General features: G+C 34.6%; 1 protein-coding gene across 1 annotated transcript; it reads left to right on the top strand.

Annotated features, from left to right (window-relative positions):
- The first annotated feature begins 559 nt into the window (after positions 1-559).
- Positions 560-14,865, top strand: LOC140039341 (uncharacterized). Its single transcript, XM_072084945.1, has 9 exons — positions 560-596; positions 1,240-1,351; positions 2,546-2,631; positions 2,844-3,030; positions 5,020-5,156; positions 6,554-6,803; positions 8,110-8,327; positions 10,784-10,904; positions 11,113-14,865. The coding sequence occupies exons 1-9, from the start codon at positions 560-562 to the stop codon at positions 11,546-11,548; spliced, it is 1,584 nt and encodes a 527-aa protein (XP_071941046.1). The 3' UTR covers positions 11,549-14,865.
- The last annotated feature ends 9,151 nt before the right edge of the window (positions 14,866-24,016 follow it).

Consider the following 24,016-nt stretch of genomic DNA (forward strand, 5'->3'; position numbering starts at 1 on the left):
TTAAAACCTTTTAAAAGAATAAATAATAGGATTACGAACCAATTACTAAAAGAGTCTATCTAGATCAAAGTATAATAGGGTAGGGAAATCCAGTTAATAGGGGGTGGGGGAGATATTCTCGTTGTGCATCTTCATTTTCACGTCCGCCGAATAGTATCCCGATATAAGGTTTAACCTGTTAATTTCACTTGATTCTGGTAGGTTATTAGTGTCAACATTTACCAAAAAGGGTGAGCTCGGATGAGGGGTGGGGAACGGTCAGCCTTTTAGGGGTCAATGGTCAGTGACCTAAAATGACTTGTTATGTGATACAATTGAATTTCACCAGCATTACAAATTTAACAGGTAATCATTACACCTTGGTTATTACGAGTGTGTCAGCAGTTCTACTGTTTAAATCACATTTGTATTCATTTATCTTTTAAAATAAGTGATTAGTGATATCACATTTTAATGTATCACCTTTTAACATAAACATGGTATTGATTCATAAAAAAATATACGATTTTCAGAAATTAATAGGTGGTTGTTAACCACACGAGAGAATACAAATGTGAAAATGTTGTTACAAACAGTAACAGAACCCACAGCAGTTGGTAAGTTGCAAGGGACAAAGTTCCAACAGGGATATGAACGTGTTGGCCGTACATTATACAGAGTTTGAGTGTACGTAAGTTATGTAAGGTTAGTTTAAAAGAAATGTATTTTAAGCTCTGTCTACACTATCAAAGTTTACGTGACAAAACAATGTGATGTGCCCATATATGGACACGATGATGTCATATCACTACCATATTTGAGCATATCACTACCATTTGAGCACATTCACTTTTGTTTGTCAAACTAGTTTGATTGTGTAGACAGAGATTTATAATTATGTTCAATACGTTACCGGATAAAAGACTATTCAGTTAATATTAAATTCTTTATTTGTAGATAACATCAAATGAAATGTGAATTAAGCACTATTAGAATGGGATATCAAAACAGGTAAGGTTGTAAATCTCATTTAAAAGCGACAATTTCCTTGCACCTTTGCCCTAGTGTCCTATGTTACGTGCTCAATAAGGAAGTGGATTATTAATTATACCATAGTTCACAACTTCTAGGCGACGATTGAAACAAAGCAACAACACTATTTATTATTCATTGATGGTATATATTTTCTGCAAGAACAAATTGCGTCAGTATAAAAACGCAGAGCAGGTATGCATGTTTTAGGACAATTTTCTATAATAGTTTGGTTATTAATCGTTTGTAACGGAGAGGTATTAAATGAGAGACTATTGGTGGCAGATATTTACGAACAGCTAAGAAACCTTACAAATGATACTGTTAGGGAGCTCTGTAGGTAAGTAGCCTATAAACAGTATTTTCTACGTAGAACTTATTGGTTTTCGCACTTAATACGATTTTATTAAATGCTATGATTGATCATAAATTGAAAACCAAAAAAAAAAATGTTTAATAAAACTTAACAAAAGTACACATTTTATCAAGGTTCATCTTCCTATATTACAAATGACATGTTGCACAATAAATTACGCGCGCACGCGCACTCTAAAGTTAAAAATGCGAAAAATCAATTTCTAATCAACTTTCTGCACGCTTCTGGTTATTTTGAGCATTTCAAAATTCTGCGCACATTTTTTATCGCGCATTACACGTAAGTAACGTAGAAAGACCGTTTTTTACCTTGATTTCTGTTCTTCATACCTTTTGTGTTCAATTCTATTCATTTCCATGAACTTCAAATGTATAATAGGCGCGCCTAACGAATTTAAAAACCGTTCGCTTGGAATTTATTGCGAATTTGTATCAAAATATAATGCCTGTTTTGGATCTATCAGCTCCTCGGGATGGAAGGTGGCCCCCAATGTTTGTAATTAATTATTTAACCTGATGAGTTGTAGATACAGTATTAATTCATTACAACAGCTTGGTCAATCGGATGTTATAACCGGGGTTATAACGTCATCATAACCACCGGAATTAACCAATATGATTTTTCTCTGTTTCTTCATAGATCACCACATTCAACAGAGCGCATCGCACTCATCATCTATCCCCTATTTTATTCCAAAATGTTTGATAATTATGTTTGTTAATCAATTATCTATTGTATGTGTTACTGTCATTTATTTTAACGTTGTCATCATTGAATTTCAACTATAAAATATTACACAAATAATGAATGTTAAGAGTGACATGGGGTGAAATATAACCTTTGTACCATTACACGAATAAAAAACATTCATTATTTGTTTTATATATAACATCTAAATTGATTCCAGTCATTTGAATCACATTGAATAAAAGATAGGCCTAGGCCTACATTTAATTCACATTGAAACAGTAACATTTATTTGTTTTTTTAGAAAATAATATATTATATACCTTGAAAATCTAGTAAGTGTGTAAAATGTGTTGTTTTTTAAAATAATAAATATCTAAAAAGGATTATACAAAGGATATTTATTCCTACAAAATCTTGTCCAAATTGAGGTATAAATAAATTACTACTAACAAAAATTATTTCTTTCAGACATGACGCTACTTCATTAATTGGTTGGTCTTTATATAATACATGTAAACAAGAGTGTTCAAGACGGAACTTGGACTGTAGGCAATGTAAGTAAAGGTCAACGTAAACAGGATGTCAGAGATGATAAAACATCATAGGCATAGCCTAATTGTGTTGATAACAATAAGGACAACATAGTAAATTAGTAGTAATTTTTCAATTTGTTTATAGAACTATATTCTGACTCTTGTCTAAGAACTTTTTGAATTATACTAATGTCACCTTTCCATCCCCATTAACATAGTTATATATTCTTTAGTATGTCCGTGTCGTAATGGTGCTAGATGTAAGCCAATGTTGGAAGTATGTGAATGTGCACCTGGTTGGTGGGGAAACTTCTGTCAATATCCATGCGAGGAAGGTTTCTTCGGCAACGAGTGTAACCAACGCTGTCGATGCAATTCAAACGAAAATTGTGATCACGTCACTGGAAAATGCGAAAAAGGGTAATGAACATACACCAAATGTTGGTATAGTTGATCATAGGAATGTGTACTAATTGAGAGTTATAGATATGATGAAGTTGAAATAGTTTGTATTCATATGAAGTTATTGATTACTGTAAAGGTTTTCTCATGATCATTTTATAATAGCACTAACGCGAATGCCATCATGGTTTTCGGAAAATTCACTCTCGGGCTCCGGAAGTGAATTCAAATAATAACCATCTGTACTTACAATATATAATTGAATCACGCAATGTTAATTGATAGCATAAACATAGTAACACCCACATGTTTTGGATGACGTAGGCTGTAGGCTGTACAGAGTACAGTTCCAATTTAATAGATATCGCCTTCTGGTATTTGAGACTGTTTTCCACAAGTGAAAATATTCTTATTCTTTCCTACTTTTAATCAAAAACATCACAATAATAATTGATAACTAGAATTTAATTCGACACTTTGACGAATTATAGGTGATCATTTTATCATTTTAATAAAATTAACATTTTTTAAACATGCATGTACGTTAACATACGATCGTTAAAAGTTGATGTACGCCATCCTACGACATGATGCATACGCTTATAGTGCTGAGTTCTACCTATTTGTGTCATACAATATGTACAGTTACTGTATATCCATATACAGTGTAGCATAGGTGAAATTACGGGACACACATCATGTTCTAATTTTTTGGTATGATGGAATTATCAAAATAAACTCAAATATGACAATTTTGAAAGATAATGAATTGAGCAAATAAATATAAGGATTGGAAGAAAATTTGAAATTTGTATAACTTTGACTAAAGAAATTTAAAAACTACTTTTTAACTTCAACTGGCCATTATGATAACATCACAACATCCGATAGGCTTAATTTTAATATGAATTCATATCTACATTTCATCAGCTTTCATAATAAGTTATAATATTCAAGGTCACCTTTAATTCTGAAGAGCTATAAGATATTCAAATGTATGGTGTAGCTGAAATTACATGACCTAGGTTATTCAAGTTTTTACGCGTGATGACGTCATCAAAATAAAAATGTTGACAACTCATTAGAAGAATAATTAATTGAGCAAGCACATACTAAAAGTTGTGCGAAAATCGGGCTCAAATAACGGAGATGCGCTCTATTGAATGTGATAACCCACACAAAAAGATAAAAATTCCTAATTTTTAAATTCAAGTGGCCATTTGATGACGTCATACCATTTTGTACGTCTAATGTGTATATACATTTGTATCTACAACTTATTGGCTTCCATAATAAGTTAAAAAAATTGGGGGTCATCTGCCATTCTGAAGAGTTATATTCATTTTAAAAAGTCCTTATTTTTTACCATTTTTAGCACTTTTGTACAATTAGTGTGCGCATTTTGTCATTTTTAACGTGCTCGTATAGCGTTATTTTAAGTCGGAATGGACTCAAAATTGGTGAATGTACTAAGGATTGTGAGTAGAATGTGATTTATACATCAAATTTTATTTTTTACGCATTTTAAGAATCGTGCGTACAAAAACGCATTTTTGCGCAGTAATTTTTTGAAACGCGCAAATGGCCTAATTCATGCTCTAAATTGATCAAAACCTAATTTTGCGCGTTTTAAATTTTTAACGCATGATTTCATGTGCATGACCTTGAAACGCGCAACTTTTTATTTGCTAATATTTTTACCCTTGACCTGAAGTTTACCTGTAGTGAATTTCATTAATATGTCATAATGAATTATGGAGATATGATTGATAATGTGATTTCACAAAATGGCGTATAATTGACGTCACGGATGAGTGATCACGCTGGAAAGCTAATTAGGATTAAGTTATATTATTTGAAAATAAACAAAATAGTGTACAGAAACAATAAAAAGAAAAAAAAAATAATAATAAAGATTTCATACAATAACAATAGGTGGTCATTTTATTCTAAATGATCACCTAATGATAAGGCTAATTTGGATTAATTTTTACTGTTATACTCTAGATATGGAAACACAATCAACTGTCGGCAAAATCCATATAATTCTTTGTGTCGTGGAAGATGTGAATGTCCAAGCGGTCTAGTGTGTTCAGATGACGGTTCATGCAAATGTCCACTACCGTGTGCCAAGGAGCCGTCATGTAAGTATGGTGATGTTTTGATACAATTATCACAATAGATGGAGTCTTCAGTGATTTATAATACTTTTTTTTTTAACATTGCAATTTGTGCGAGATATTTTTAGGCCATATACATTATGCTTGGTTTATAAACCAACATTTCAGAAACGCATTTTATTTTATAGGCGGTATTCATGTTTTCATTTATTTATTTATTTTTTATTTCATACGTATCCAACAGCGGGTAATTCGACAATTACAGGATGGATAAGCTATTTTATAATTTATCATGCTTACACACTCACGGCGTTAAGGTAGCGTTATCTACGAAAGGCGTACGGTAATCCGTGGCGTTAAAAGCCAAAATGTTCAGACACAACGATCAACATTCTAATGCCTTGCGTTTAAAACACTCTGATTAGGTCAAACAGATAGAACTATATGCAATTCTTGCCATTTATATAACGCAACTATTAAAAGATAGATTGAATATGTCATTTGTATGTAATCTGTATATCTGTATATAATACTGCTAATATATATATATTTTTTTTATATATTTTATATGTTACGATATATTTTTTATATTTTTGTCTTTTTGATGTTTATTCGTATTTTTATAAGATCTTGTATTTTTGTATTCATGACTTTTATATATTTTTAATTAATTGTTTGAGAGCTTGTTAACGAAATGAATTTCCTTTTGGACCAATGAATTTCTGTATTCTGTATTATGTATTCATTCATGACAATGCATGGAAGTTTACATCGTAAAATTGTTTTTTTTTGTTATTTTTATTTATATAATGTTACATTTAAATATACTGATTTGTTCTTACTACTTGTAGAATTGCATTTTTATATTCAAAGTAATTTAAAAGGAATTTATTTATTTTATAAAAGTATCATATCACTGACGCCAACTTTACTGTTCTTTAAAATTGAAAACCAGAAAATACATTTGAAATAGCTATTTCGCTGTCGTATCTAGGGTACAAGTATGTAGTTGCTGTCTGCTAATCGTGGTCGTGTCTTTTCATTGGTTAAGGTTAAAATCACTGATGCATGACTGGATTAGCGTAAGGGTTATTAACGCCACTGGTGCGGCGTAACAGCTCCCTAACGCTAATCCGCGGCTCGGTCCAAACACAAAAATATGTACGCCACTTACATAACTCCACCGTAACGCCATGAGTCTGAACATACCTCAGAAGTCTCATTTGAGGCTTAGGGAGTGGAGTTGCAAGAGTCGTAAGTTAAAACCCTGGTACTAGGTCAGGATTAAACCATGGACATTAGGATTGAAAGCATGTTAACCACCAAGCTGCAGCTCCACTAAGCTCCACATTTAAACCAATAATATACAGAAATGTATATTCTTTATTCAGTTGTATTGTATACTATTTTTATATCTTCAGTTTCTTGTACCGATTGTCACATAAATGGGAACATCTGTGTTGCCTCTGGTACATGGAATGGAAACATATGTAGCCAGTGCAGTGATGTTCAGAATGCAACTTGTCTACTAACATGTGACGAGGGTTGGGAGGGGTTACTTTGTCGTGCTTGTCAGTCCGGACGATATGGACGTAGTTGTCAACAGAGGTGTAAGTGCGGTGAAAGAGCAGTATGTGAACCAATAACTGGGCAATGCATATGCGAAGAAGGGTATGAGCGATTGTTATATATTATTCTGAAGATTTCTGCGACGTCTCATGCATAAATGCTCCACTCTGACATAATTAAAATTACTTTGCAAATTGTTTTCGAGTGGCAGGTATCCAAGGATAACTTTCGTTGACTAGGTTAACGTAAAATTACTATTTTCTGATAGGCTGTGTTCGGTCCGAATATAGTCAGTTTCTTCGAAGCAGTACCCTTCTAAAGTATCCACGGGGTTTGATGTTAAACGTGCAAATGAAATTCTAAAAATGTGTAAATTATTTTAACAAATCAGTTTAATCAACATTAAGAAAATGTGTAATTTTAAAATGCGCAAGTAAATCTTTTTTAGCTCAATCTCAATTTTAATAACTTGTTAATATTTTACTTTTATTTTTACAAATGTATGCGTAACAGATTTATATGAGCTTTGGTTTTAAAACTAATGAAAATACATTGCACTGATATAATTAAGTAATTTTGATTCAAATTGCGCAAAGAAATCATCGCAATTTCAAATTGCATAAATTCGTCAAATCGAGCATGACACAAACACATTTTAAATATAATGTAGAAAGTCTAATGAACTGAGTTCATTATATTTTTTACATTTATTTAAAATAAGAAGACACTTCATTTTCAATGGTGTGGAAGTATACTGGCATCACAGCAAGCAGCTACCACGTGTCTTGCATCCTGGGACATCGTTGTGGTTTTTGTTTTGTAACAAAACAGATGATTTCATTTTTATGTTAGAAAAACATGTGGATACTTTAGAATTAGGTTATGACTTTAATTTTAACTAAACTGATTTTGGTTGAAGAAAATGATATGCACATTTGTAGAATTTATTTTGCACATTTATCGTCAAAACTGATAGTTTTTACATGTAACGGCGTAATGTTTGCACATTAGTGGATTATGAATTTCTACAGATTTGCACATTTGAGGGTGCCATGTTTGCACAAATGTGGTTGTTTGCACATTTGAGTGCAAAATGTTTGCACAAATGTGACTTTTTTCACATTTCACGGCTTAATAACCCTCCTCTAAAGTTTTCAGTAGATAGAGCATTATGGTGAGACGTCTTTGTTTCTTTGCATTTTTTTCATTATTTCTAAAAAATATATATTTGACAGCATTCAATGTTTTATGTATGCTTAAATTCAATGAAAATGACAGTTTAAAATGTATTATTACGTGGTAGGTTTTATTAATATTCTGCATCAAACATTTTAAATGATCAATACCTGACTTGAAACCTGTATTAATATTGTTAAATAATATGTTCGTTAACATTAACATATTTCAGATGTACTGAAAGATGCCGTAGTGGTTTTTACGGTTCTAAGTGTGAATTAAGGTGTGACTGTCCATCAGGAGTGTCCTGTTCAGATGACATCGGCATATGTACTTGTCCAACTGCAAAGTATGGTCCAATGTGCTTGCTCGATTGTACCTGTTCTGGGTTAGGTGAATGCGACATATTTTCCGGCGAATGTAAAAATTGTAAAGATTGCCAAAATGAAGGTAAACGCATCTTATTCCATTTATTACATTTAGTCGCATTTTGCTCATGTCAATATGCCAAGCACATATGCCTAGCTCAAACGTTGATAAAATGCATATTAAACTGTTATTAAAGGGGGGTTCCGGGTTTAAAATGAATAGTAAAAAATGTAAAATATATTTGTTTGTCTCTTGAACGGTAAAAGTTTCAATTTATATAAGCGCCCAGTGAAGCAGAACGAAGGCTGTGAAATCAGGCCAGATTACAAGTGCAGCTACGGCAAAATCACACTGTGGTTACAAAATAGGAAATTCGTGAAATGGTCCATCTTCCGACGACTCGTTATCATAAACCATATCAATTACTTTTGTAAAATTATACTTATCTGATGTAATTTTAGTCGGTCTTCCCATTTATAAAGTCAATTTTTTATGAAAATTCATCAAAACAGTGAAAAATTAGATATGTTTGCACTTTACGTTTGCCGATTTTCGCACGGACTTAGGGAAAAATCAAAATCAATGAAGCGTAACGTATACTGTACATTCCTGCTGAGGATCGAGCGAGACGACGATACACGTGCTCTCTCCCCTGCCCATGCCTGGCATCGTCACGTGATAAGCAGATACAACAATACCAAACTGGTCGGGTCTAGTATACCCCGTCTATAATCACAACATGAACGATGTACAGTATTTGATTGAAGGTTGACTTGACCTACCGGAATGGTATAGATAATATAGCTCGAATGAGAGAGTTGAAATATTTGTGTAGTGCAGCCTATAGTAAAAGGCCTGGTAGTATCAATTCGCATATAATAGGGTCTACTACACTAGCTAGCTCAATTTTTAACTGGGCCGGATCGGCTAGGTCTCCTTCCTACTACCTGGTCTACTTGCTTGATGCATGAGTATCCGCTTTTTTGGAGAGTAAACTAAGCCTATTTTATTTTAGGCCTACTTAGACGATCGGGACACCATACGTGTGGACGGCGATCGGACCTTGTTTTGCTTCAATATTTACAGCCGATTTTGTAGAACGTTTTAGGTTTAGATTGTTTAGGAGTTTGGTTGATAGGATGGGTGTTGTTATTTATGGGCCAATCGTCTAGTAGTAGGCTAGCTAGGCCCATGGGCCCCATTGTTTTAACGTAGCCATCGTGGCATGGAATCCCTAGTCAGAATGGCTCTCGCCCATATTATTATTAGGCTAGGCCTAGAGTAGTATTGTACGTGAAGCCGATAATACGATCTGTACTATAGAGGTATAAAAATAGTATAATTTATGACTCCGTATCTGTACTAAATTTTGTATTTCATTAAATGTCAAATAAATATATGCTACTACTGTTATTATTACACTTTAGGCCTAGCTTAGAAAATCTACAAAAAATGTATTTCACAATGATCGGGTGGTCGTCGTTTGACAGGGGAGAGAGATGTAAATTAGTTGACAAACACAACGTACATGACGTCGCGAGTTTGGAATCCACTGGTGACGTGATTTTGTGAATATCTCATGAATATTAATGAGCTTCCCTAAGCTGCTGAAAAACAGACTTTCCATGAATTTACCCTAAAATGTATATGAAATTTAATTTTTTTAATTTCTCGTTATTACTTCTTCATTCTGACATGTCTATATTGTTATAATATTTTTTATTTAATAAATAAACGATATTTAAAAGCAATTTTAAACCCAGAATCCCCCTTTAAGCTAACGTTTCCTTTATCTTATATATACTGTGGCCTTTCTTCCTTGATTATGTAGGCCTAATTGTGGTAAGTGTATGCAACCTGCCACTAACCAGAACTATGATTAACAAATGTTTTATAGGCCTAAGTGGTACCATACATAACTTAAATTCAAACATTGGCACGTATTATCATCACTGTCACGTTTTGATACCAGAACAGTATAGATAGGCCTACTTTATAGAATACATGATAGACTAGCTTACGGCTTTGATTAGACTTCAAGTACAAATACATTATGTCATGGGTAACTTATATTCATAATTACTACGAAGGTCGTTAAATAATTCACCTAACATGGAATGAAAAGTATATTGAACCGTTTGAAAAAATCTGAACTTACATTAAACGGTTACATTTAACTAAAAAACTATTGTTTGACAGACAATGGGCTTCTATCTGCTTTAAGTTACAGGTTTTTTTTCAGGTAGTAAATAATATTTTTGATCACATTTTTGGTCAATTCAAAGAGAATAAGTATTATATCATGTGAAGTTAAAATGGTATATTAAACAACTGTACAAATGTAACAAAAATACAGGGGACAATACATCCGTAATTTTAAATGTAAATGCTACAACCGTAATATTAGAATACAACAAAGTTAAACTTATAGAAGAAAAAGAAAAATATACGTAATGAAATTACTTTTCAAAAGCATCATGTTTGTTGTTGTTAAAAAATATTAAAATTCGTTTCCTTTCTTCTTTTGTTTACAAAAGGAACTTCCTCGAAGTCAGTGACGGTCGGTGGTATATTTTTAGGTATCGCAATTGCTCTGCTAGCTATGCTCGTACTCACCATTTTTATGCGATATAAAGGCGTAAAGGTACTGAACTTGAGGTAAGCCATTGTATACAGAAATCCTAACATTTTCTGTTAAATAATTTATCCAACCCCAGATTTAACTTTGCCCCAGCTTATTGAACCTTATGTGAATCTAAGTTTAGTATTGACACGCAATTCATGGAATTAAAGATAGCTTCACAGATGAACAGTTTTAAATCGCCTTAAAATAAAAAAAAATTATGCTTGCATTATTTCTCTCCAGGAAATTGGAAAAAAATGATTCAGTGATTAGAAACACACGTTCCTTAAGCTACTTTGGTGAGACCAGTTCAGGTACTTCTAATCAGAGATTCAAATTTAGAGGACCTCATTATGAAAGATCAATTCGAAACTACACCTTGCCCCCCTTACCGAGCCCAATCCCTCACCTAAACCATACGGTTCCAGAAGTTACGCCTACAGTAGTGAATGTTAGCCAACAGGGTACAAGGCTATACGAGGATCCGGAAAGTATACATATGCCTAACGTTGATTCTGCTAACAAAGAAAGAAACGAAAACAATGGCGAAGACATTGAAGTGAGTTCGAGACCTGAAGATGAACAAGGCATTGATGCAGATGAGACAGATATAATTGCGGTTGAAGCTAACGAAAATCCAAAGTATTTTCAATTAGAACACCCAATAGTAGGGTATTAAAGACAGTGTTTACTTACTTCAGTTCAGGTAAAATCTGAGGACACGATCATTACTTGATATAAAATGCTTTAATTATTGATCCAAAATTATGGTGTAGTGTACAAAATCGTTATCCCCGTTTCCCGCATGCGTTCTCTAAAATGAATGAATGAATGAAAACGGTATAAGTAGTAATCGGTAACATGTCCAGCGGATAGATGTATATTTGAAGTTGTGTATCTTTTCGTTAACTTCAGAGCCACGCAGCTTAACTTACGCGCGGTTTTATTTAAAAAAAAAATTTAAACGAACTAACATTTCTAAATAAAAGTTGACACTAGTCTTTTTTGTATTAAGTGGTGAAAATAATGCTCAAATAAATTTAGAGCACGCGTTAGGCTTTTTTTTTTGCGACGCGCGGCGAGCAGCACTCGATACCGTATAATTTTACCATTTTCACCTGCTCTTTGTTCTTCACCCCCTATGTGATGCATGAATTACGTATAATATTTTCTCATCAACTGTGAATATAAAATATGAAGTATGTCAATGTCAAATGTAGCAAATCGTTTGGTCATCATTGAGGGAGAATTTTAAAACTATTATATAGCTCTTCGAAATTAAATATGAGCTTTAATGTAAACTGATGTACAATTTTATTGTAGGATATTGTGACGTCATCATATAAACGTTGTGTTTTATTCCTCGTTTACTCGTTCTTTTTTAAAACATCCTTTCTTTCATTTATGCTACTTCCCATGACATTTTCCAGAACAAAGTAGGCCTAAAAAACCGTGACAATTAATTCCACAGTATCTGATAATTGTCCGACCATTTGCACTACATAGGATTAAGGTATTTAACCGTTCTTTATTATCTTATCACGCGACGAGAATACCCTGCCAATAAATAAAAGTAGGACAATTATTTCCACTAGGGACGTGACAGATTGTATATGAACCTACGTAACTGGATAGTTTTGCTTGGCTTACTTCCAATGAGAATGTCTTCAACTTGTATACCAAATCTTTAAAGTAATTTGATGTTACAGGTTTTCGCGCCGTGCCTTTGGGCAGTTATATTCAAGAAGTTGGAAGAATTAGGAAACTGTATCACGCGGAAGTTTATAGTACTACGGCTGAAAAAATTGGTATTTGGAAACTCGGACTGGGCATGCGCAAATCCCTAAGCATGTCTGGGAGGAGAGTGTCTATATGTGATATATGCAAACAGTAGTCTGTAAGACCTGTTCAATCAGCAATGTTTTCGTTTTGGCTGTCAATTTATCATTGTCAAAACAATCCTATAACAATATTTTTGGCGAATGGTGTGTATAGATGAACATTTTTTTGCAGGAAGCAAATTGGCAGGCGGATGATCTCATTTAGACAACGGCTGGCGGTTATCACACAAATTTACGGGGCAACCCTATGTATCCCTGTAAATAAACTGTCACGTTTATACCTTCTGTTGGAACAGGTTGATATGAGGTCTAGAGGTGTGTGTCTGCCCTTTTCAATGCCTAGGCGCTCAGCGTCCAAATAATTATTATGACAAGATTATTATTAATATTTCTCAGCGACTGGTAACTCGGGAGTCACTCGTTACTCGGCAAGGTTCGCGTGCAAGGAAGGTTCGACCGGGTCGACACCCTGCTGCTTTTTCTTTTAGTTTAGTTTTATGATGCTGGGATTTGAGCATCCGGTCTGATAGAAACTCTAGTTTACCTAGAAAGTCTGTTGTTGTTGACCATGAACTCTCTCGTCTTGGAATTAATGTTGCAGGGGAACGGCTTACGGGAAACGGCTCTATTCGGGAAGCAAACTACACCCTTTACTGGTGTGGTTATTCTGATACCACGAGACCTAAGTATGGAGTTGGTTTTACTGTTCATAACCAGTTACTTTCTTGCATTCAGCAACCCATTGCAGTATCACCCCGTTTCATGGCTATACGTATGTGTCTGAAAAATGGTTACATTACCATAATATCTGATGCTCCAATATTAATAGACAATGCTTAATCAAACGTGGAACCAATCTCAAACTCCATCTGGTGACTAGCACTCATTGGCGATTTGAACTCTAAAATTGGCCCTGATTATAACTCTTGGTGTAATGTGATTGGACATCATTGAGTTGGTAGAATGAATGAGAACGGGCAACGTCTTCTTGAATTATGTGCTGACCTCAGTCTTTGTGTTGCCAACACCTACTTTGAAGGTCTTTTTTGTACCAAAACAACCTCGTTCTCGCTGCTGGCATTAACTCGACCATGTTATTGTGAGACGTCATCAGCTATGTGAAGTAATCCATTGCCGTAGCTTAAAGTCTGCTGACTGCAACTCTGACCATGCTCTTGTAAGACTAAACTTACCATTTCTTCAGCAACAACAAATCTCCTGGACCTGACGGTATTCCACCAGAGGTGGTAAAATAGGTGGGGATGTCCTGACAACTGAGCTTCTTGAAATATTTAAAACTTGTGGGGCATTCAAGGTGTAGGCTTATTCTACAAGACAGGACTCCAACATTATACACTCTACAAAAACAAGGGCAGCCGTCACGATTGCAATACTTATAGGGGCATCTCTTTGCTTAACATAGCCGGTAAGATCCTTGCACGTACTTCTGCTTAGGCTTCACATTTTTTTTCCTATTAGGTTAAGGCAGAAATTATAGAGGGCCTGAATCCAAACATGAATATTCATGATGTGACGGAAAACCCTGGAAATAGTTTCACTGTCGTCGCGCTGCTGCTGCGGTAGCTGCTGCAAAAACAATCACCAACCATGTAGCCGCATTGATTAAGAATTTGACACTAAAGCAACGCGACAACGCCAGGCTAGGCCTATAACTAGTGTACGATGTTCGTACGCTACCTCTCTTTACCAGCTAGACCTACCAACCTAAGCCCAACTAAGCTAGGTCTAGAAACGTCTACTAGAGAACTCTCGACGCGATCTACTTATCTTAGGTAGTGCATTGTTTTTCTCATAATTAACCTTAATAGATGTAATAAATTACCATTCCCTAACATATAGAGTAACATAGTATTTACATGAACATTATAGAATAAGGTGGTTTGATTTAAGAAACCATGTATAATTAATAAAAACAATTAAGAAAATTCCAGAAGCACTATTAATAGAAACTGTAATCATGTAATAATGAGAAGTATAAAGAATGATCTAGAAGGATAGGAGCATCTTGTATATAAAGGGATGTAAACTATTGTAAGGTTGTTGGATTAGAGGTTGGATATTATATTGTAAAGTTATTGTGAAGCTGTTGTTTAAAGTGCTTACTGGATTGTTAAAAGTTGAAGTTGATTGAAATTAAAGCTTTGTTTTGAGTTATTTTACAACTTTGTGGATTTTGTGTGTATACTTTTAAGTCACAAGGGAGTTCCTAAAGTATTTTCAACCGCTCGGAAACATACGTGAGAGGAGTTCGTGACAATAGAACGTACAGTTAAGACTAGAAATGACCAGAAATGATTTTAAAGTTATATATATGCATTATTTTTACCAAAATTGTTAACAACAACGTCGTGAAAAAATAGTACAGTAGTCAGTAGGTAGTTTAGTAGATCTGGTCTCTATTTTAAAACATCTGAGCTGTCCCGATATTTTACTCTCATTATTGATTGGGTTTCACCAAGATATGAAAGCCACAGTTCAATTTAATGGCACCAGATTTGAGGCAATATATCAGCCGTGGTGTGAAAGAGAGCTGTGTCCTTGCACCCACGCTCTTCGAAATTTTCCTTTTTGTTCTTCTCAAATATGCTTTTCAAGAACATTCTGGTATATGCTGCACTCTCGAAGCACAGGTGTTTTTCACGCTGCTGCTCTAGCCAGCTACGTCCCATGAGGACTACTAATTCAGAAGCTAAAGCAAGTAGCAGTTATAGAATCTAAGGCCGACAATTTTGCGACTTTGTAAACTCGACTATAATTTATAGATCCCAGCTGATGGACCTAAAAAACGTCTGGGAAACGAGAGTCTATGAGGGCTCACGGTTGAACGATTTGGATTCTCGCCCTTTAATTGGTTGACGCGAATCAACAGACTGGGAATAATTGCTCACTTGTACTGCACGTTGTCTCTAGAGGGTATTCAGTTGCATGTCTACAGGCTGAGGTCACACACACACACATACACTATTTTTAAATGGGCATGTGATTCATAATTAAAGAACTATCTTTGATTTGTATGTATTTTTGCGATTAAAGGACATTTTTTAATAATTAATCATAAATATATCTTGAAAGAATTTCATTTAGCTTCGATTTTGTATAGATGACAAATTTCGTTTTTGTAAAAGCACAAGTTAACGGAGTACTTACTCGAACGTTTCGATCTCTATCAGAGATCCTTCTCAACTGACTGCGGAGTGTTAATGCAGCTTGGTCATTCTTGACGTCATCTGTTGATGACGTCGTACGCCTCCGGTTGTATGTTGGAGGTTTACATTGGGGAAACAGGGAGGGCATTACAAACACGAATTAATGATCACAAAAAAGATGTTACAACAAACACGGGGGGAGTAATGACTAGGGCCTCCAGAACATCCACATCTTCGATCATACACAAATCTGCCATTACAGAACATGTCATAAAACACAATCATGTACCGAACTGGGAGGCTACCATCTTAACCAAAGAGCCTAAACGCAAAGACAGACAGATTAGAGAATCATTACATATAAGGAGAAATAAAGAGAAGACCATGAACCGGGACACTGGAGCCCACGAACTCTCGCATTTGTACAATGATTTGATAGACACATCACCTGGCCGAGCCCCGCACAACCTCCAACATACAACCGGAGGCGTATGACGTCATCAACAGATGACGTCAAGAATGACCAAGCTGCATTAACACTCCGCAGTCAGTTGAGAAGGATCTCTGATAGAGATCGAAACGTTCGAGTAAGTACTCCGTTAACTTGTGCTTTTACAAAAACAAAATTTGTCATCTATATAAATATATCTGATAAAAAAAGAACAATGATCAATTTTAAAATGTCGATCAGCGTTTTTTGTAAGAAATATTTCTTGTTTAACCTGTCTAGACTCCGTGCGAAGACAAAGATTAAGAAAGTTTTTTGTGCATGAACTCCTATATGCGGATGATGATGCTATTGTTACCCACTCCCAATCTGAATTACAGGCATCTTGCAGCTCCTTTTCCTTCTCGGATTTTGGAATGTTGATCAACATCGGGAAAACAGTAATCCTGGCTCAGGGCACAGATGAAAAACCATCTAACATTTTAATTTATGGTAAGCCCATGTAAGGAAATTCACATATTCTACGGTGACACTAACTCACTAGATTTTGAGCTTATATATGTACCATTTTTAGAAGACTTCGTGCTTGTGTATGGAACAACCATAACATTGCCATCAAATTGAAGACTCGCATCTACATTGCATGTGTGCTAAGTGTCCTGTTATATTGCTCGGATTCCTGGACCACGTATCGTCATCAGAAAAAAGACTAAACTCTTTTTTCACTTTCGCTGTCTGCGCTCAATCTTAGCTGTTTCTTGGCATGATCGTGTACCCAATAGTGTTTTGCTCTCAATTACTGGTACAACTGATATATTTACAAGTCTTAGAAAACTAATTGCAGATGTTTATAAATTACTGTATACAAATATTTTAACAAATAAATGAACCCAACAGAAGTACTTAGCTTAGTTAAATTATATTTTTTTATATAAATCTAATAGCAAATTACTGAAAAAGAGACAATGCTGTGGGTATCAAAAAATTAAGCAAAAAGCTAAATAAAAAAGGATAAAGTAAAACTGCCAGAAAAGTTAGCAGAGCTTTCGAGCAACACTAACCCTTCATCAGTGCAAGTGAGCGTTCTTGATAATGTCCGGTGGCAGGAGGGGAGATATCACCACCCGAAAGGGGACAAATTGCCATCCAACTTTTCTAGACCAGAATTTTCCGTAGATTACGAATATGGAAGGTAATCGATCAGGATAGGAAGCGTTTTCGAGATATAAGGGGTCAAAGTTCAAAATTGACCAATATAAAAACATGCTATATCTCTGGAAATTCTGGACGTAGTGAGATAATTTTGGTGTCAAATTGTTTACAATGTATATGTTTATATTAGCTCTAACAGAACTTTCTTTGAAAAATATACCGGAAACCCCATTGTTAGCAATTTTAACCTTTGACCTCTTTTTGCTATATCTAAGTAACGGCAGGTCGGAGAGAATTGAAAATAGGAGCAAATTGTTCCCAAGATATACATTTATATTCAGTATAACAGATGATATTGCTTGAAAATGACCGGAAGTGTGGTTATTAACCTTTGACATAATTGAATAAGGTTATAAAAACATAAATGAATAAATATTTGTCGTAAGGAGCCAATTTTGGTGTCAAATTGTTCACAATATATATGTTTATACTTGCCATAATGCAACATTTTTTTCAAAAAGTGACTGAAACACCTATTTTTCTGTAATTTTAACCTTTGACCTGTTGTTCTCATCTAAATAATGACATGGCATAGAGATTTCTAACGGCAAATTGTTTATAATAGATATTTTTATTCAATCTAATAGATTATACTGTTTGAAACATACAAGTGTGATTATTGCATTAAAATCCTGTACATAAGAGCCTATCAGGGCGGATTTAATTCAAAGAGGTGTGGAAGGGGAATAATACTATTACTATACAGTACAATGTCTTTCTTTTGAGCAATTTCAATCAGGTATCCATGTATCTCCAATAAACGGAATGTACGGCTCATAGAGAATTCAGAAGTTACCCTTGGTTCATTTTGGCAAATCCATATGGGTTCCTTTTAAAAGGATTGAGGTTGCACAGACAGGCTTTTCCCATGGCTTAATATTGGAACCTACAGTTTTAGTTACCCGATATATTTCTATTACAGTAACTTATGTATCCAAATGCATTGATCTGATACAGGGGCCAAATGTAGAACTGAACATACAGTAGAGAACCACAGAAGGGTCTAAATAGATGACCTGCTGTTGTTTCATTTTAGGCAAAATCCAAATCGGTTCCTTAAGGATCGAGAGTGAACAGGCAGCTTTATTCCATGTGCCTGTCTATATAAACCCACATTGTCACCCCTTATATTTCCATTATGAGGCTTAATGTCCATGGATGACCGGCCCTTGGGTTAATTTGGGCAAATCCATAAGTGTTCCTTAAGGATCGAGAGTGCAAGGCAGCTTTATTCCATGGGCCCCGCCTGTCTATTATAAACCCACAGTGTCACCCATTATATTTCCATTATGGGGCTTAATGTCCATCCATGGAGGACCGGCCCTTGGGTTAATTTGGGCAAATCCATAAGTGTTCCTTAAGGATCGAGAGTGCACAGGCAGTTTTATTTCATGGTTGTGCCTGTCTATATAAACTTACAGTGTCACCCATTATATTTCCATTATGGGACTTAATGTCCATGGAGAACCGGCCCTTGGGTTAATTTTGGCAAATCCATAAATTTTTCTTAAGGATCGAGAGTGCACAGGCAGCTTAATTCATGGGCCACGCCTGTCTATATGAACTCACAGTGTCACCCCTTATATTTCCATTATGGAGCTTAATGTCCATCCATGGAGAACGACCGGCCCTTGGGTTAATTTGGGCAAATCCATAAAATGTTCCTTATGGATGATTGAGGGTGCACAGGGATATTTATTATATCTCTATGAACCCACATTTTCACCCCACATACATTATTTCCAATATAGGGTCTCTTGTAGCCCCACATAGAGAACCCCGAAAGGTCCATGAAGGATCGGCCCTTGGGTTCATTTGGGCAAATCCATAAATATTATTTAAAGATTGAGGGTGCACAAATCCATATGGGTTATTTTAGAATCCTTTGTATACAGGAAACTCTTTCCTATATGGACCAAACTATATAAAAATTGTGGTCTGTCTGTGTAGTGAGTTGTGGATTGAGTTTGGCCACCTGGATCTGCCTATGCCCTATCCTGTACGAATTGGTATTCTCTGGTTCTGATGAATAGTTTATTTTCCAAAAACGAATATTGTGGCCCTAATAAATGCAACTGTATAGTGGCAAATCATTGAAGGTCAGCGCAACATTTTAACATCATAACTAAACATTTTAATCGTCATAATATTAATTATATTATTTATTTTACAGTATTATATTAATACATTTAAAATAATGCGCACTAGAAAAAATATAAAAATACCATAACTTCACTGATCAAATAACGTGATTACATTTATTTATGAACATCGATCTCATAGTTTGAATAACTTTGCATTATTTAGTATATCATTTGTTCAAATGTTGACCTTTGACCCATGTCAACTTGTGTAATGATAAATGTGCTCTTTTGATTGTGTATGATTGATAAATGTCTTAACAGAATGAGAAAACATAACATTTTGTCTTAAATGTTAGTTTTTATTAGGTTTTAAATGCAAATTGTGTGATTGGTCAATATTGACATTTGACCTTTAATTGCAAAGTATTTGTTTTATAAGGCGACTGAATAACACCATACAATACCTATAACCATACAAATGTATTAAAAGACCAAATTGAACTTTAATAAATTGGTTATAATACATATGTATATAATACATTGTTATAATTGGTAAATTTTGAACTTTGACCCCTTATCTCTTCCTATTCGCTTCCTATCCTGATCGAAGTCTGATTTGATTAAATACAGTATTATAATGAAATAACATAACTTTACTAATCAAATAATTTGATTACTTGTAAAACCATCAATAGCATAGTTTGGACAGCTTTGCATTTATTTGTTAACTAATACGCGTATTAAAATGTTGACCTTTGACCTTATGTCAAGTGATGAAATTTACCTTATGTCAACTGATGAAATGATGTATTCGCTCTTTTACATTGCGTATGATTGATTAACAGGATGAGAAAACACCCAATTTTTATTAATTATATTAGTTTTTATTTGGTTTTATAGGTACGTTCTATGATTGGTCAATATTGACATTTGATTGAAGGTGATTGAATAGACACTTATAATCATAAAAATGTAATAAAAGACCAAATTGTGCTTCAATAAATTTGTTATAATACATATACATAATACATTGTTGTAATTGGTCAATTTTGAACTTTGACCCCTTATATCTCGAAAACGCTTCCTATCCTGATCGATTACCTTCCATATTCGTAATCTACGGAAAATTCTAGTCTAGACAAGTTGGATGGCAATTTGTCCCCTTTCGGGTGGTGATTCCCCCCTCCTGCCACCGGACTACAATATAGAATAATAAGCAGACAGGCGCTGCCTGAGTGAACTGGAATAAAAGAAATAAGGCAAAGGAGGCTAGTGAATAGAGGGTGGAGAGAGTAAGAGTAGAAAACAAAGAAGATAGCTTGGTAGATATAAACAATTTTGGAACAGAACTTTATATGCATATGTCCTAACCATTAGACCACTGGGGCTTTCAATATATAAATCAATTGTGTTGCTTAGCACTGGGTAAATTGTATATATCATACTGTCAAATTATAGAAACAGAGCTCATATTCGAAACATGATCTCATAATCGCGTTCGGCATTGCTCATTGGCGAAAGTTCCGTATTTTTTAGTTGTATGAAAAAAATGTCTCTGGCGGGATTCGAACCTGCCCTCTCGCTTACAGGGAGAGTATCATACCACTAGACCACAGAGCCATATATGGTATTATCACAGATTTAACATTCTCTCATACAACAAACGCCCTCATAATCAGTGGAGGCCTAACTAGTCAGAATAAATTCCAACTTTAATACGCAACTGCTTTAAAAATAATATTGTGTATATGTAAATCAATGTGTTTTGTAGCACTGTGTAAATTGTATATAAATCATACTGATATAAGCTTTTAACAAAAATGTTATCTAATATGGTAGGCCTAAACAGCTATTTAAACTGTTTTCTATACTATCAACATACAGGTCAGCCATTCAACCATTAATATTAGATCTATATAACTGTACATCATAACTTTTTCGGAGGGCAGACACCAACCTTTCTGGAGGCGGATGGTTCAAGTCAATGAGAAATATTTAAGTCAGTATAGTCTACTCATCGCTTTAGGCCCACCATGAATGGGTCTAAGATGAGGATATAAACATTTTAAGAATATAACCTCGTTGCCTAAAAATCGCGTAAACAATTTCAGCCATAATGTGCCATGGGGTGTGGTTAACAATATTGACGTTCAGCTTTCGGTAAACCTTAGTCTGACCATGAAGAGTTTCTTGAAAGCGTGAAACAATATACAAATAATTAATGTTTATGAATGAATTCGATGGTGAGAATATTTCAGAAAACTGACTGTTCTATTTAATGAGGCGGAGCCGAACAAATGAAATATTCTCTCCATTCAAAGTTGTTTTATACTTTTATTCAAGTTATTCATCGTAAATCGTTGACGAATGCTAGGCCAACAACGTCGCGTGGCAAAAAATCTCAAAATGTTTACAGAAAGCTAAACGTGCATTGGAGCCCGTTCATATAAACATTAGATACCACTTTTCCATGAGATGGGCTAACTCCAAATGACACGTGATGCCTAATTGACAAATCAAATTGCAAATTAATTTTTCTTTTCTATAAAAGAGTTCATAAAGCTGAACAAGAAGAAGCTTTGCTTGAATGAAGTTTGTGGCTTACAATGACTTGTATGGCCACTAATCTTTCTTACACCGGAAGGTGAAAACATTCTGTAAATTATTCTAATGATGTTTATGTCTTGTTTACTTTTTCAACTATTATTACATACAAATATTTTTGTTAGTATATAAGTGGTTTATTAACGACGTGTTTTTGTAATTCAGATCAGGATGTTTACAATGGTTGATATTCAATTTTGATTTATGTGTCCTGCTGCCTTAGTGTGATTTCTAGAAAAGGATTCTAGGATGCGCAGATGGTGGTAAGATGGTTGCGTCATTTACAACATATTCAGTACAACAACAATTTTGTTGGCAATCGTTTGGTATTATTTATTAACTTTGGATTCAAAATAGAATTGGTTAATTTTTAAATCAAACATTTTATGGCGTCAATTTGTCTAAACTGGCGTAAAATATGTTGCAACTGGAGAAATCTCTGTATCAAACAGTCAGTTGTTACGCGACTTAATACAGTTGTATTGTATTTGTATTATTATTGTCAAGGCTGTTAAGTGTAATTCCAATTTGAATATTAAAAAAAGATGTCCTTTATATTTCAAAAAATTACAACTATTACTCTAATATTTGCATTAGGTTTATAAATGATACCGTATGCGTAGTAAATAGGAATAAGGTCAACGTCTTTGTTTGTATGTGACATCAACGTTATACTTTTGGTTACATGTTACTGTATAATATATTTTGAATATCTTCCAATTTTTGAAAGCAACGTTGGTTATTGAACTAAAGAAAGACATCTGGTCCAAAGCTAACGTCATTCAGCATTTTAAGATATAAATTGGGGCATTGGATCTTATTGACAGGAGAGCAATGAAACAATTGAACCATCAATATAGGGTATTGAAGTTAATGAAGCAAATTATTCAACGGTTGTCAAGGCGTGTCCGTTCAATAGGCTGATGGCATGGGTCAAGTATTACACAGTCTGCTAACTCCAATACACGTCACCTTGGCAATACGTTGCATTGCATTTACATCCATTTCAAATTGAGATTCAGTATTACTACACCCAAACTCCTACGATAAAGGAACTGAGGCCAGTCACCAATGACCGTATAATTTATTTAGGCATAGGACTATACGAGATTTATTTATTCAAAAATAAAATTAAAGAGAACCGAAGTTGTTTCCCGCGCGTAAATTGGCGTTTGCCGAAGTGCTAAAACATTGGTCCTTGCCCCGGAAAGATTACATTTAATAAAGGTGTCACAAATGAGGGGCTCTACTGTAGGACTATACAAATACATTTTATTTTATACGTCATCAAACAGCTAGTGATTCGCATCAAACAGCTAGTGATTCGCATCAAACAGCTAGTGATTCGCATCAAACAGCTAGTGATTCGCATCAAACAGCTAGTGATTCGCATCAAACAGCTAGTGATTCGCATCAAACAGCTAGTGATTCGCCAATTACAGGATTGATAAACTATTTTAAAATAGTTTATCCATCCTGTAATTGGAAATTAATACAAAAATAAAAACATACTTGATGGTGCTTACGGGGGTGCTTATAAACTCTCATTTGAAGTTTTGGAGTGAAGTTGAAAGAGTCGTGAGTTACAACCCTGGCACTAGGTCCGTATATTGAACCCTGAACCTTAGGATTGGAAGGTAAGCACGTTAACCACCAAGCTACAGCTCCACTACTACAATTTCATTAAAGCATTATTTATTTGTTTGAAATTGTAAAATTATATACTTGTGAATGTAACTTTCATCCCTTCCGTGTTTTAGACTAATATTATTACTACTCTAAAAGAAAGAA

The sequence above is a fragment of the Antedon mediterranea genome, chromosome 2, assembly GCF_964355755.1.
Source record: "Antedon mediterranea chromosome 2, ecAntMedi1.1, whole genome shotgun sequence".
NCBI classification, from domain to species: domain Eukaryota; kingdom Metazoa; phylum Echinodermata; class Crinoidea; order Comatulida; family Antedonidae; genus Antedon; species Antedon mediterranea.

Excerpts from the sequence above, each read along its gene's own strand:
- LOC140039341 (XM_072084945.1), top strand. The coding sequence starts at position 560 with ATGTTGTTACAAACAGTAACAGAACCCACAGCAGTTG. Across the intron at positions 3,031-5,019 it reads ACTGGAAAATGCGAAAAAGG|ATATGGAAACACAATCAACT; the intron begins GTAATGAACATA and ends GTTATACTCTAG. Across the intron at positions 10,905-11,112 it reads GTAAAGGTACTGAACTTGAG|GAAATTGGAAAAAAATGATT; the intron begins GTAAGCCATTGT and ends ATTTCTCTCCAG.